The 15,346-nt window shown below is 43.3% G+C and overlaps 1 protein-coding gene across 2 annotated transcripts in view; it reads left to right on the forward strand.

The window, feature by feature from the left end:
• Window positions 1-15,346, forward strand: part of appa (amyloid beta (A4) precursor protein a) — a 91,880-nt gene that overhangs the window by 57,484 nt on the left and 19,050 nt on the right. Inside the window, exons 9-11 of one of the 2 annotated variants that reach the window (XM_084051526.1) lie at window positions 5,285-5,418; window positions 12,607-12,681; window positions 13,770-13,919. In XM_084051526.1, the coding sequence (XP_083907652.1) occupies window positions 5,285-5,418; window positions 12,607-12,681; window positions 13,770-13,919 (359 nt within the window). Of the gene's footprint in view, window positions 1-5,284; window positions 5,419-12,606; window positions 12,682-13,760; window positions 13,920-15,346 lie in introns of both variants that reach the window. The other variant, XM_084051525.1, reaches the window with a different exon arrangement.

Below are 15,346 nucleotides of genomic sequence, written 5' to 3' on the forward strand. Positions count from 1 at the left end.
TACAATAAGTAATTCAAGGAAAGATGAGTGCTGGGGGGTGAGGTACAAGAAGTGATACTAGGAGAGACGAGTGCTAGGGGGTGAGGTACAATAAGTGATACTAGGAGAGACGAGTGCTAGGGGGTGAGGTACAATAAGTGATACTAGGAGAGATGAGTGCTAGGGGGTGAGATACAAGAAGTGATACTAGGAGAGATGAGTGCTAGGGGGTGAGATACAAGAAGTGATACTAGGAGAGATGAGTGCTATGGGGTGAGGTACACATAATACAAGGAGAGATGAGTGCTAGGCAGTGTTGATTTTGACAGCAAATTTTGATTTAGTTTCAGTCAGTCTTTTGAATACCATTCCATTTAGTTTTAGTCATATTTTAGTCGTCTGAAAAGTTTTTGTCTAGTTTTAGACTAAATATCATAAGATTATAGTCGACTAAATCTACAGTTAATTTAGTCGACTAAAATGTATTGTGGCGGTGCCTTGATGCCATCGTAATGGCTGATTTTACACTTGGTTGCATGCTGAAAATAGCCGATCTACAAGCTCACAACGCGTCGCAGTGCTTAGTTTTTATTTAGTTTTTATTTAGATTTCGTCAGTGAAAAAAGGTAGCCGACGAACATTTTTCGTCATAGGTTTAGTCGACGAAATCAACACTGGTGCCAGGGGGTGAGGTGGAGTCTGAAGAGGGCGACGCTTAGGGTTGAGGTTAGATAATGCGTCATGGTTATATGGAATGACTGTAAGGTCAATGCAATATCCCCCAAAACATGCACACGTGTGAAACAGGGTAAGCGTGATAAGCAGGAAGTCTAAAGGTTTTTTGCTCTGGTGGTGATTTTAATGCTGTGCAAGGTTCATTGACCTTGTGCGCGCACCCGTGCATCAGTGTTAGCACAGTGTTAAGCCTTGCAGTAAACCGCAATAATGTGATCTCCCTCTCCCCGTATTGCCCCCTACTACATTTTCGCTGTGTGTGTGTGTGTGTGTGTGTGTGTGTGTGTGTGTGTTTACACCGTCTGTGCTGGTGTGGGGTTTCTGCTCTGCCGAGCATGCCTGCTGCGACATGGGAATGAGAATGCACTCTGTTTTTTTCCCCTCGGTGCCCACAGCCCCTTTTCTCACATACTGTACACACACACACACACACACACACACATTTTTTATTGCTATACTTGTGAGGACATCTCAGGACAGTGAATTAATGAATGTCATTTTTATCTTTTTTATTTCCTTAACCTGGAAATAGCCGATCTACAAGTTGACAACGCAATGCATTTTGAGCTTGTAGATCTGACATTTCCGATGCACGACACCAGCATATATACAGTAACTAAGTATAAATCGGCCAGAACTCACAACACGAACCCCTTTTTTAACCAGAAAACAAACATTTCTCTTGTGAGGACCAGGGAAATGGCGCACACGCGCACACACACACACACACACACACACACACACACACACACACACACACACACACACACACACACACACACACACACACACACTCTCACACTCTCACACTCACTTGTGGTCAGAGCCTGGTCGATCAGCCATCATTGGGGTCAGCGCCGATGAGGCCAGCATTTGACTTTTGATCCAAACTCAGCATGGCTGTGAGTCACAGATCGAAAGCCAAGCCATGTTGTTCTGGCCCGTTTGGCGACAAGCAAATCACTGGATCGAGACGCAGCAAAACACTGAATTCAACCGCTTATGTCCATATTCTAACCTTTTGTGTTTTTTCGTAAATTAACACCCTACTTGATCATACTACAACGTCACACACGAGCATCAAAAGTAGCAGATCTACAAGCTCGGAACGCGCCGCGAAGCGATGCGTTTCGAGCTTGTAGATCTGCTACTTTTGCAATTGTTTTATTTGAATCCTGAAAAGTAACAGTTTGGACATATGAGGTTTACGCCCGATAGAGACAATATACTTTGGTGTAGGTCAAATAGCGCGAAAATAGGCATGATGTTCGGCCATTATGGACATGCCCAGGATGCCGATGTTAGGGTTAACTACTAAAACCCTATACTGTACTTTAGTTGAACGGGGTCCCCCAGGTCCTTGGTCCCCCCCCCCCCCCTTCTACACGAAATCGGAACCCACCGAAAATAACCAATCTGCAGTCTCACAGCGCGGCACGTTAACGACGAGTTGTGAGCTTGTAGATCGGCTATTTTTTGCCGAACGTTACCCATGTCCAGAATAGGGACGCTATAGGGTTAAATTAGAAAAGCTGGCCCTGTTGTTTTTGTGAGTCTGTGAACTCAGGCGTTCTCTTTAGACATGACCAGTTTCACATGCCGTACCACGCTCACGTCGACACTCACACACACAAAGCAACCACTTTCACTGCTACAAGTGAAGGACATCACAATCCTCAGTGTCTGTGTTGCGATCTGGGACTGATTTGAATGAATAGAAGGTTTTTTAACCAATGTGTATGGTAGAGTATGTTAATACAATATAACTGTATGGTAGAGTAAATAAATACGATAGAACTAGTACATCTGTATGATAGAGTATGTTAACACAATACTATGTAGCTATCTTCTAGCCCGGATTTGAACCCCGTTTACCATTGAGCTAATAGAGCCTGCCTGCTTGCTCAGGGGATAAATTGAATCTTCAGGTCAAAATTTGTGTCAGATGCTGGTGAGGTGTCTAGGTGGGACATGACCTTTGACACGATCTAAATGTCTCAATAGAAGGGCAGGGATACAAAATACAACCACCCCAATTGTATAAGTTATATTGTAATAACATACTCTACCATACAGATTGGACAAAATTACATTTTATTTTATATAATATAACTAGTACATATGTATGGTAGAGTATGTTAACACAATATAACTTGTACATGTGCAGTGGTTTGACATCTAGTGGTTGACAAGTAGTACTGTCTGAAACCAATAAGCCCAATCGGCCAAGTGGTTACTGCCTCTAGGATGAGCGGTATAAGTCATGCTGGTTCAAATCTCGGGTAGGACATAAAATGTACAGATTTCAGCTTTAATTCTGAGAGACTCTGAGAGAGTAAAAATAAACTGTTCAATGCATAATGGATTTTTATTGTGCAGAGGCCCCAAACACTATCGACACTCCACTTGTTAAAAAAAATGCTGTCACGGAATAGATAATCCATTTATATTCTACTGTGTGTTTGATTAGACTTGATAAGCAGTATAATCTGTGCTCTTCAGCCCCGCGGGCTACATTCCAACCGCAGAATGTTGGCACAGAAGCTAAATGAAGTTCTGAATAAAGTAACAGATGAGAAGGGCCTTTGTCCGTGTCACACAATTATCTATGGGTCGTCTGAGGAGTCGCCTTTGTGCCTTCGAGCTACGGCTACCAGTGTTGCCATGTACACTTTGGGCTTGTTTTTGTGTTGTAAGTAAGTTGCGTGTAAATATTGGTAGTTGCAGGTTGCGTTATTTTGGGCTTCTTTCTAAAGTGTAGTTGCTTATTTGGGCTTGTTTCTAAAGTGTAGTTGCTTATTTGGGCTTGTTTCTAAAGTGTAGTTGCTTATTTGGGCTTGTTTCTAAAGTGTAGTTGCTTATTTGGGCTTGTTTCCTAATTCCTAAACCAGTGGTTCTCAAACATTGTCATGTCGAGGACCCCAGATTAATGTAATAGGCTCTATGCACAGCAGCCATATTGGGAATGAATTGGGCCTCTTCCTTACTTCCTTCACAGGTGTTACCAATGATACTAATTAAGGCTCTGTTCCATTTAGTGTAGTGGTTGTCTTATTTTCAAGGACCCCCATAACTCTGAGAGTGTACAAATGGAACCAAATGGACCCGTCCATTTGGTTCCATTTGTACACTCTCAGAGTTACACACACACCATAAGGGGCCATTTGGGAACCAAAATGGAGTGTTTCTAGTGAGCCAACATGCAGATATCAGCACCCTGACCAGAATGGAACTGAGCCTTCATTAGTATCATTGGTAACACCTGTGAAGGTAGTAAGAAGAGGCCCAATTTCTTTCCAATATGGCTGCTGTGCATAGAGCCTATCCCGAACAAACGGAACAGGAGCGCATTGTGACGTTGGACTTGAAGTGATGTTCACCTCAAGCTCGATTTAGGGGCCATGTCCACAGAAATTAAGTTTTTTGAACTGCCTTCCTTTTTTTCTCATGCATTTCTATGGTAAAGATGCGCTGGAGCTGCTCCTCTTCCCAGAACATTGTGTTTCAGCCGACTTCATCGTTTTTTGGGGGCGGAGCGCCCTGGGTGCTTCAAAATAGCTAAACTTTTGGAGGGGAGCGCCATTTATCATGTTTTATCGTCCTGGCTGTGTATGACAACCCTGTCATTTCCGACCTGACTTTGAATCATTACCACAACCATGAGAAGTCCATGTTGACGTTATTTTGGCTAGGCTATTTGCGCTAGTAATAACATGGATGACAGGACGTTCGAGCACCACAGCGGTCCATAAGTTTGAATGTTGCGGGCACGAATAACTCTTTTTGAGCGCTCCGAACATATCCAAAGCACTGAAAAAATAAAGCTTTCTTTGGACATGGCCCCTTATCCTTCGTCGTATGATGTTGTCGCATACCGAAAATAGCCAGTCTATAAGCTCACAACGCGTCGCAGACATGACACGTTGTGTGCTTATAGACTGGCTATTTTCTGCATGCACCGACTCGTATGCCACAAAGTTGAAATTGGGCATAACCAGTGGTGTAAAGTAACTAAGTACATTTACTCAAGTACTGTACTTAAGTATAATTTTGGAGTATTTCCAGTTGTCTATACTTTTACTTCTACTCAACTAAATCTCAGAGGCAAATATTGTACTTTTACTCCACTACAATTATTTGAAAACTTTAGTTACTAGTTACTTTGCAGATATAAATTATTACATTATAAAACACACATTAACCACTTTAGCCCCATTTTATACCTAGGCTATTTGAAAAATAGCCGATGCGACGCGTTGTGAGCTTGTAGATTTGCTATTTTCAAACCTTCTAGTACTTTTACTTTTGGTGCTTTAAGTACATGTTGATACCAATACTTGTTTCACTCAAGTAAATTTTGAATTCCGGATTTTTTACTTGTAACAGAGTACTTCTACACTGCAGCATTGACACTTTTAGCACTTTTGTACGTTTTTTTCCACCACTGGGCGTAAACCCTGTTCTGTTCTCCTTGCTCCTCCCTCAACTCCTCCCAACTCTAACCTCTCGTCTTTTCTCTCTCTCTCTGTCGCCGACAACCCCCCCCCCCCCCCCCCAATACCCCTTCCAGTGCCCACAGCCACGCCCAGCCTCCCTGACGCCGTGGACCACTACCTGGAGACGCCCGGCGACGAGAACGAGCACGCCCACTTCCAGAAGGCCAAGGAGAGCCTGGAGGCCAAGCACCGCGAACGCATGTCCCAGGTACCTCAGTCACAAAACACTAAAGATGTTACCAGCCAGGTACCATCACAAATGACTATCCATGTCCCAGTCACCATCACTCTTAAGTCAGTTGTTCTCAATGAAGGCCTCCAGGGACCGACAGGGGTCGTTCAGGGGGTTCCAGGGGGCTCCCGGCTAAATGATTGATAGTTAATCATCACCATTAGTATAAGTAGCCTTGGGAACCGAGCCATGTGGCCCATAGGGGCTAGGAGCCTGTCTCCTGTTTCTGTAGCGTGAGGTGGCTTGATGTACGAGCACGCCCCCTGGACATGACGCTAGTACGTCACACAGGGACCCCCCCCCCCCCCCCATCTAACCCTTGATGCCATTCTGCCATTCAAAAATAACAGATATACAAGCTCATAGCGCGGCACCAAGTGCCGCGCTATGAGCTTGTAGATCTGCTTTTTTTTTTTAAATCATGAAAATTTGTGAAAATCTTTGAATATATATTTTTTTAAAGCGAACATTTTTAACTATGTTACAACTTCTGGGGGTCCCTGGAACAAAATATTTTGAGATGGGGGTCCACGGCCAAATACATATAATTTTTGAGAACCACTGATATTATAGCAACATTACTTAGGATTTAGAAGACATTTGTAGAATCCCCAGAAGCAAAGATTTGAGTTGCAAATGTTCGCTTTAAAAATGCATATATTCAAAGACCCACGATTTTCCAAGATTTTTCAAAAATATAGCATATCTACAAGCCCACAGAGTGCCGAGCTATGAGCTTGTATTATCTGCTGTTTTTGAATAGCCCAAAGAAATCTAAAAAGGACCGAGATGCGTTCCCGGTTTCAATGGTTTAATCAAAAGATGATTGGAGGTGAAGCCTCCGAGACCAAACACGGCAGAGTACTAAACATTCCAGGAAGGAAGCAGGTGTGTGAGGAGGGGGAAGGTCGGAGGACATGATTAGAGGAGGCTTTGGCAAGCAGAGAGATTGAATCGGAGGATGGAGGGTTTTGGAAAGGAAGGTGACTCTATAAATAAACATGATGAGAGCATGGTGTCTCGGTGTGGGAGGGAAGGGGAGAGAAGGAAGTGAGGAGAGTCTTAAGAGGCAGGGGAGACATACCAGGGTGTTTACAGTATACTGTTGCTGTCAGGTAGAAACCGTGTATGTTCCTTTTTGTATTATTCATTTCAAACACCTTTTGTACATCTGTACACTATTGTGTGATAAAGTAAGGCAGTCATTTACAGTACGAAACACAAATAAAAAGGATACGGATATGAGGTTTCTACACGACAGCAGCGAGAGTGATTTGTAAAAAAAAAACGGGGGTGGGGATTCTTTTGTGCTACTGTAAGCTTAGCTCAGAAACAGAGGTGTGGTGTTTTTCCAACCAATCAGTCGGTCCTGTCCCCTCGAGCAATGGGATAGAGGTCTCACAGCAGCGCAGCTTCTTTTTGTGTCGTCGCGCAGTAGGCACTGGGACACATTTATTATGTAGTACATTGCTTATTTTTCACCTCAAATGTTTTCAGATACACATTTTAATGTACCGTTTGGGTTTAAAACAAGCTCGAGGTGGATAAAGACCGTAGCAGCCCAAGAGCGTTTCCCTAATTGAAATCAGGTGCGCGTGAGCTATGGGAATCACGGAGGTGAATTAAATCAAGATTCATATGTATTCATATGGGCCTATCCATGTCATCACGCAGTACATTTGGGGGAGGGGTGGAGGGGGGGTATCAAAAGAAGAGGCATTCCACCCGCTATCCCCCCCCCAGCAATATCCAACCCCGGAAATGATATAACGAGAGACATAAACCTCACAAACCTGGAGAAACATCACTCTTGCATCTTCGCGACACCTTGCTGATGGTTGTGGGAGGATACGAATGCTGACCGAGCCGTTTTACATGCCGTGTACTCCCTACTACTGCTACACTGCTACTCCCTACTACACATAGAGAGAGAGAGGGGGGGGGGTGAGAATGAGAGCTAAGTTAGCATAAATGGAGGAAGAGAGAGAGAGAGGAAAGGAGTGGCGATTTAAGCAGAACAATGGGTGCGTTTTTCCTTTTTTATTGTTTGGTTTTAAATCTCTGTCTGCACAGCCAGCTGCAATGGTTCAAGCACACTAATTGCATTCCTAAATCAAGCGACTCGCCGCGGGGGCAGAGAGCCAGGCGGCACGCAGTGCATGCTCCGGTTTTCGGCAGCTCGAAAAACGCGAGCGAAGACGACTGCGTACTCCGCTCGGTAATAAAAACATCCACAAGAAAGAAAATAAACCATTGGCATTGCCAACCATTGTCATTGGGTAAGTGCAATAGCCGGTGGTTGGTTTCTCGTGGGCTAACTTCTTATTTTAAGATGTACTATTGTATGGATGTTTTTATTTGACAACAGACTATGATGACTTGACTCAAGACGGACCTAACAGTTTATGGCATAATGTTGCTGTATCTATATTTCTATGTTGATTTCTGCCATTTGATTTGAAGTGGATGCACTAAACGAAATGTTGTTGCATGTTGAATACAGTGACAATAAACTTCTTATCAAAGTACTCAAAGTGGGGTCCGGGGACCCCCAGGGGTCCTTGAAGGGGTTCCAGGGGGTCACCAGCAGTGTAGTTAATATAGCCTCACAGTCAGTTTTAGGCTCTTTAACCCTATGTTATACTCTCGCTATTACTTTAGAAAAAATCCTAAAAAAATAATTCCACACAAATGTTTTAACACAAATCTTCTCTTCTGGGGGTCCCTGGTGCAAAACCTTTTGAGATGGGGGTCCACTGGAAAAAGTATTTTTGGGGTCCTTGACAATGGTTCTCATGGGTTTGAGAACCATTGCGCTATGACAGTTTGAGTCCCCCTTTAGATGTGTTAATTAGCCTCTGGTGCAGACCACAGACCAGTGATTCTCAACTTTTTCAGACCGCGACCCCCAAAATAATAATATTTAAACTGGGGACCCCCCCATCCTGACTCCACAGATAAATATTGTGAAAATAGATTGTGAGCTTGTAGATCGACTATTTTCACAATTTTTGCCTCTTATATTATTTGACTACGTGGCCAATGTTTGACCAGTTTTTATAGTATAGTTTGTTGATTACTTTTGATGCAGTAATGTACATTTTTTATTTCATTAAATTTTTTGTCTTTGTTATTAAAAAGGTCTTCAAAGTCCTTAAATTGTCACTTTACTGTCATCTGGGGACCCCCCCAAAAATCATGTGGGGACCCCCCTGCGGGTCACGACCCACAGGTTGAGAACCACTGGTGTAGACGAGAGAAGACATTCTTATTTAGACGTTTGTTTCATTGGTGGCAAATGGTAGCCTGGAATCCAGACTGATTCGCTTCGTTCAGCTGACGCTCTTTTCGCTTAGCTTCTCAGTCTGGCCGTCTCCGGAACAACACTCCCGTTTCCGAACGTCGCCTGTTACGTAGGCACGTCATTTCTGATTGGATAGTGCTCAACGAATCACACTGTAAGGAGGGAAGTGGTTTGAATTTTACATTGGAAGGCTCCGCCCCGCCCCGCCCCACCCTACAGACCTTTCATTGGAAGGCTCTGGTCCCGCCCCGCCCACATACCTATCAGAAACCTCGGCGCCTGGGTGTCCGAAACCGCCCCTTTCACATAGGGCCCTTGCCAGACTGAGAAGCGATTTAATTGTTTTGTTTTTTTTACAAAGACTTAAGTCCCAATTTTAACAAAATATTTTGACAACTATTGGCTGGAATGATTGGAATTTGTTGCTGTGCCTTCATGCTCCCTGGAGGATGAAACCTCTAGCGCCACCCTTAGGCCACAATTGCATGCAAAATATCTCACCAATCATGACCGTTTTAATGGACCTCCGTCGCTTGTTTTAATTATGGTAATTTCTTCACTTTAAAAGCCTCTGCTGTTGTTTACAAAATGTGTTAATCCTCTGCTAATGTGTTAATCCCCCCACCCACGCACGCACGCACACACGCATGAATGCGCCCACACACGCACGCATGCATGCGCACACACACATTCTGGCCAAGTCATTTATTGTTGATTTTGAGCTCCACTAGAGCTCTCAAAGTGTTTAATTTCAAGGACCCCCATAAATCTGAGAGTGTACAAATGGAACCAAATGGACCCTCTCACAGCCCTGTAAAGGTCAGTTTAGAACCCCCTCACGGAACCCTGAAGGCCCCTGGACCCCACTTTTGAGAGCCACAGTACTAGCGAGTCAATGGCCACAATGGCCTCTAAGGGCCGCTAGCGTGGCTTTTAGACTCTCAGACTTGTTTCATGTTTTGTTTCGGTGCATATGTTTGTTTCATATACTGTAGTCAGTTCCACCCTTCCTGGTCTCTTAGACAGGTCATGTGTTGAACTAACACGACCCTGATTACTCAGACAGGATGGGGACTCATAGCTCCAGCAAGCGTGGAGCTGATTAACCTAAACCAAAACATTCAATGGAATGTTTGAATAGCAGATCTACAAGCTCATAGCGCGGCACCGAGTGCCGCGCTATGAGCTTGTATATCTGCTATTTTTGAATAGCCAAAGAAATCTAAAGTGACACAGATACGTTCCAGGTCTTAACGGGTTAATGTATGTTTCATAATATAATAATTTATATCTGCAAAGTACAGTAACTTGTAACTAAAGTTTTCAAATCATTGTAGTGGAGTAAAAATATAATATTTGCCTCTGAGATGTAGTGGAGTAGAAGTAAAAGTATTGAAAATGGGAAATACTCCAGTAAAGTAAAAATTCCTCAAAAGTGTTCTTAAGTACAGTACTTGAGTAAATGTACTTAGTTACTTCACACCGCCGCCTATATGCTTAAGCCCAGTCCAGACCAATGATTCACAACGCAACGACTTGACAACAGAAACCGTTGCAAGTCCAGACACTGGACAGTCCACCAGACCCAGGTGCCGAGCTGCGACCGATTGGCGTTTCCACAGCAATATGCGATAAACAGATGGGGCCATCCCTAAACTGGACGGTGACAGACACATAGGCGGCGGGGGAGCTTGACAATTGGGAAGGCTGGTAGTCGGCCGCGCACCGAAATAAAAATCGGTTTCTGGGCGGATTGTGTTAGTTTAATTTTGTTTTTTGGTTACTTTATTTCGGTTATAGGGTTAGGGTTAGGTTAGGTTAGTTAATTCTTATTTTTTCCTGATTTTACTGATTTATTATAAAAGAAATTACTAAATAATGCTGCGCACATATATTATATATAATTTGCACAATTCCCAGAATTTCCCAGCATAACATTTGGGAAGGCTTAGCCTATACCGCAGCCTTCATTACCCGCCGCCTATGGACAGACACGTCAAGACAGGGAGCGGAGATAGTTTTCCATTTCCATAGCATGTTAAGCTATTATATTATAATATTGTAGAGCCTACGCTTGTATAAATAGGCACTCTCATTTCCTTTCTCCCATTTGCTCTCTTTATCTTGCTCTCTCCCTTTCGGCAGGTGCATGCGTGCGGTAAAAAAAAAAAAGAAAGAAAAAGACAGACTGACGCTAGACAGTGTGTGTGAGAGTGAGAGAAAATGAGAAAAAGAGAGAACATGTTTGTGGTCAGAAATGAAACAAAATGCTTTTTGTTTGCGATTGGGCAAGTTGAATCACTAGCGACACAACTTGCGACGCATGTGCCGACGTGGAACAGGGTATTCGGCCCGCGGCAACTTCTCTCTGCAACGTTCTGCAACGGTTTTGTCGCGTTGCAAATCTCTGGTCCCCCTAGGGTCTATACTACCCCCGCCTCCTTTTTTCCACTAATTATCATGGCCGGAAATAGCCGATCTACAAGCTGCAATGTGAGCTTTTAGAGCAGCAATTTTCATCTAACGTTCACCCCAGAATCACCAAATAAACAAACTGCTGCCAATAAACACTTTTCAGTTTTAATTTGTGGCAATGTCGTCTTGCATCAGCCGAAATAATTCAGCCCCCCCCAACTCCCCCATTCAATCAGTCATGAACAGTTCCGATATTAATCACCCATGGGCAGTTCAGATATGAAAACAAATCTGAAACCAGATGTTCTGGGGCGTTGTGGGGCCTCGGCCGATGACCGCCATGTTTGGCGAGTTTGGATGCAGCTCAGGGATCTTTACCTCCATCCATCGATATGCCATAGAAAAGGTTAGAAACATGCCAATTTGCAGACTTATAATGTAGTTTTCATAGAGGCTCGCCCCCTGTTGGAGATGGAAGGAAATGACGTGTTCATGGATTCAAGTTCTCAGATGCTACAGTATGACTGATTTCAGTCATTCTGAATTCCATAGAGGTTAGAGGCCAGCATGTTCTCTAGACCAGTGGTTCTCAACCTGTGGGTCGGGACCCAGGGGGTCTCCAAATTATTTGTGGGTGGGGGGGGCAGCAGTGTAACTGTAACTTATAGTTTAACTGTAAGCAGTGTAACTTTAACACTGCTGCTCTGCACTAATGGCTGGTCAAATCGAGCCCTACAGTAATAATAGATGTTTCATTAGTATATTTTATTAGAGTATTTGGAAATGGAATACATATCGTTGTTGTCGGGCAGAAACCTTGCATCTCCCAACTTTTTCATAAATGAATGCACTACTATCATACAAGAGTGTCACACAAAAGTAGTGAAAATAGCCGATCCACAAGCTTGTAGATTGTCTACTTTCACTATTTTGAATATTTTTTTTAAATAATAAAGAGGAAGGGTTTTGGACATACAGGGTTTCTACCCGAAAGCAACGATATTCAGAAGCATCTTCCATAAAACCCTAACAGTCTGGGATATTTCATAAAAGCAAAGGTTTAAAGCCTTCATCAGTGATTTCTTCAACCGGTTGGCTGCATGTAGAACAGCAGCAACATTTTACATAGTGTGCTAATTGTGGTGCCGCACTATGAGCTTATCTGCTATTTTTTAATAGCCAAAGTATAAAAGGTTAAAATGATTGTGATGCTATATCAATTCATTTTGCTGGGGACCCCCTGGAACCCCCCCCAAGGACCCCTGGGGGTCCCCGGACCCCACTTTGAGAACCAATGGCTTAAGAAATAAAGCTCTAGCTTTAGGGGGCTCCATTTCACAAAACGCATGATTGGGTCTTGGTCTGACAAAACTTTTCATACTTATTATATTGTATTTGTTTGCTTTAATCCCTGCGTGTTTGTTTGTTTGTTTGTCTGTCTCCAGGTGATGAGAGAGTGGGAGGAGGCGGAGAGGAAGGCCAAGAGTTTACCACGAGCTGATAAGAAGGCTGTTATCCAGGTCAGACACACACACACACACACACACACACACACACACACACACACACACACACACACACACACACACACACACACACACACACACACACACACACACACACACACACACACACACACACAGTGTCCACCATCATGTTGTAGAATATTATTGAGAGGCAGAACGTGTTATGGTATACATCATTGTCAGTAGATTTCCATATTATAATACATGCATCTTTTTCATAAACTAAATATAGTTCTTATCCGTGCAGTATGTATTGCTCAGACCAACGTCCCAAACAGAGAGCGATGCATTTGCTATAACGCCTACCTGTGTTTTCACATGCTATTTGAGCGTGTAACCACAGGCCTGTATCCACACACACACACACACACACACACACACACACACACACACACACACACACACACAAACACAAACAAACACACACACACACACACACACACACACACACACACACACACACACACACACACACACAGCAGAAATGACCCCCCCCCCCCCCACCCCCAACTGTTTACTGTACACATGTTGTTTTGCTACTAGTGTTTATTTCTACTAGTGCTGATGATGTCTAGGATATAGTATTGTCTTTAAATGTCTCTATGAATTGAATACACCGGACCTCAATGGAAACTAGTCCTCAGAACTTTTGGGGTTATCCTTTTAGACCAAGTGTATGACTGTACACACACACACACACACACACACACACACACACACACACACACACACACACACACACACACACACACACACACACACACACACACACACACACACACACACACACACACACACACACACACACACACTTGTGTAACCTTGTATTGCCATACTTGTGAGGGCCAAATGTCCCCACAATTGCAGTAATAGACAGTGAGGACTATTTTCCTGGTCCTCACATGAGAAATGGTTGTTCTAGTGGTAAAAATACAAAATCTACTATCTGCTGTTTTTCGGCTATTGTTCAGCTATTTTTTGTAAACTAAACGTGTGTGTGTGTGTGTGTGTGTGTGTGTGTGTGTGTGTGTGTGTTTTTGTGTGTGTGTGTTTGTGTGTGCCCCCGCGTGCAGCGTTTCCAGGAGAAGGTGGAGGCGTTGGAGCAGGAGGCCGCCAGCGAGCGGCAGCAGCTGGTGGAGACTCACATGGCGCGGGTGGAGGCTCTGCTCAACGACCGCCGACGGCTGGCCCTGGAGAGCTACCTGACCGCCCTGCAGCAAGACCCTCCCAGGGTAAATACACACGCACACACACACACGCACGGCTGTCACAATAGGCTCTATGCACAGCAGCCACATTATCACTTCTTTCACAGGTGTTACCAATGATACTAATGAAGGCTCTGTTCCATTTAGTGTAGCACAGTGGTTTCCACGACCCCAATGGACCCCCAATGGACCCCAATGGAACCAAATGGACCCTTACGGGTCCATTTGGTTCATTTGTACACTCTCAGAGTTACATTACATTACATTACATTACAGTCATTTAGCAGACGCTTTTATCCAAAGCGAATTACAATAAGTGCATTCAACATAGGTAGGGAACAAAACTACTAATCACCAGAAGTCTTAAGTTCATTTCCTGCAAAAACAAGCAACCAAGAGTATACCTAGCGCTAAGGTAAAAGTGCTATATATCAGCTACCTACTTTCTTAAACAGATGAGACAAAATAGCAAAATCAAATGAGCACGAGCTAATACACATCTGTAAGGGGCCATTTGGAAGCCCATGAGGGTCCCTGGACCCCAACTGTAGACCCACTGGTGTAACAGAGTGTTTCCAGTGAGCCAACATGCACAATATCAACACCCTGACTCTGTTTGACCAGAATGGAACAGAGCCTTCATTAATATCATTGGTAACACCTGTGAATGTCTTCATAATATGGCTGCTGTGAATAGAGCCTATTACAACATTTTACTTGCCGAGTAGTTGTCACACAGATAATTACGATTAACCATTTAATTGTTTTTGAACATTGAATATTGAAACATATTCAAATAAAAAATATTTTGTATTTATCAAAAATGCCATACGGCAGATATGACGCAACTCGAATATACAAATAAATTACGGACATATTTTATACTTACAACACGCTTACAACACGCCACAAAGTGACGTTTTGTAAGCTTGTAGATCTGCTATTTTTGGAAAATGTTTGAAACCGTTTTTCAACATGGAAACGATTATGACAATTATGCGAAATAATTGCGAAATAATTGTGACTATCTCAAATAATTGTGATTAGGTATTATGTAATAACTGTGACAGGCCTACACACACACATACTTATTACTTACCGTTTGATTTATTTTTATACTTTTATAATATTAGTGTCACGTAGCTAGATGTATCAGAGATCTCCGCCTACCGATATGTGCTCTACTGTACTGTATGGTGACGGAAAAAAATCAATGAATGATTAAAAAATATATAACCGAATTGCAGAATCAATGCAAAGACTTTAGTGCGTTCCTTCATATTAGGATCAGGATTGGTTTTCAAAGCCGTAGACGCTAGGTTTGTCAGCGATGGGTTTTCTCCACACTTCTAACGGGACCTCTCGATAAATCTGTCTAGGCAAGACTGCTATTAGCATGACCTACTTTTCATCTGGGCGCTTTCAACTACCCAAGCACAGTTTGAGCTAAT

This window comes from Gymnoscopelus microlampas (genome assembly GCF_963454915.1).
Source record: "Gymnoscopelus microlampas genome assembly, chromosome: 24".
In the NCBI taxonomy this organism is placed as follows: Eukaryota; Metazoa; Chordata; class Actinopteri; order Myctophiformes; family Myctophidae; genus Gymnoscopelus; species Gymnoscopelus microlampas.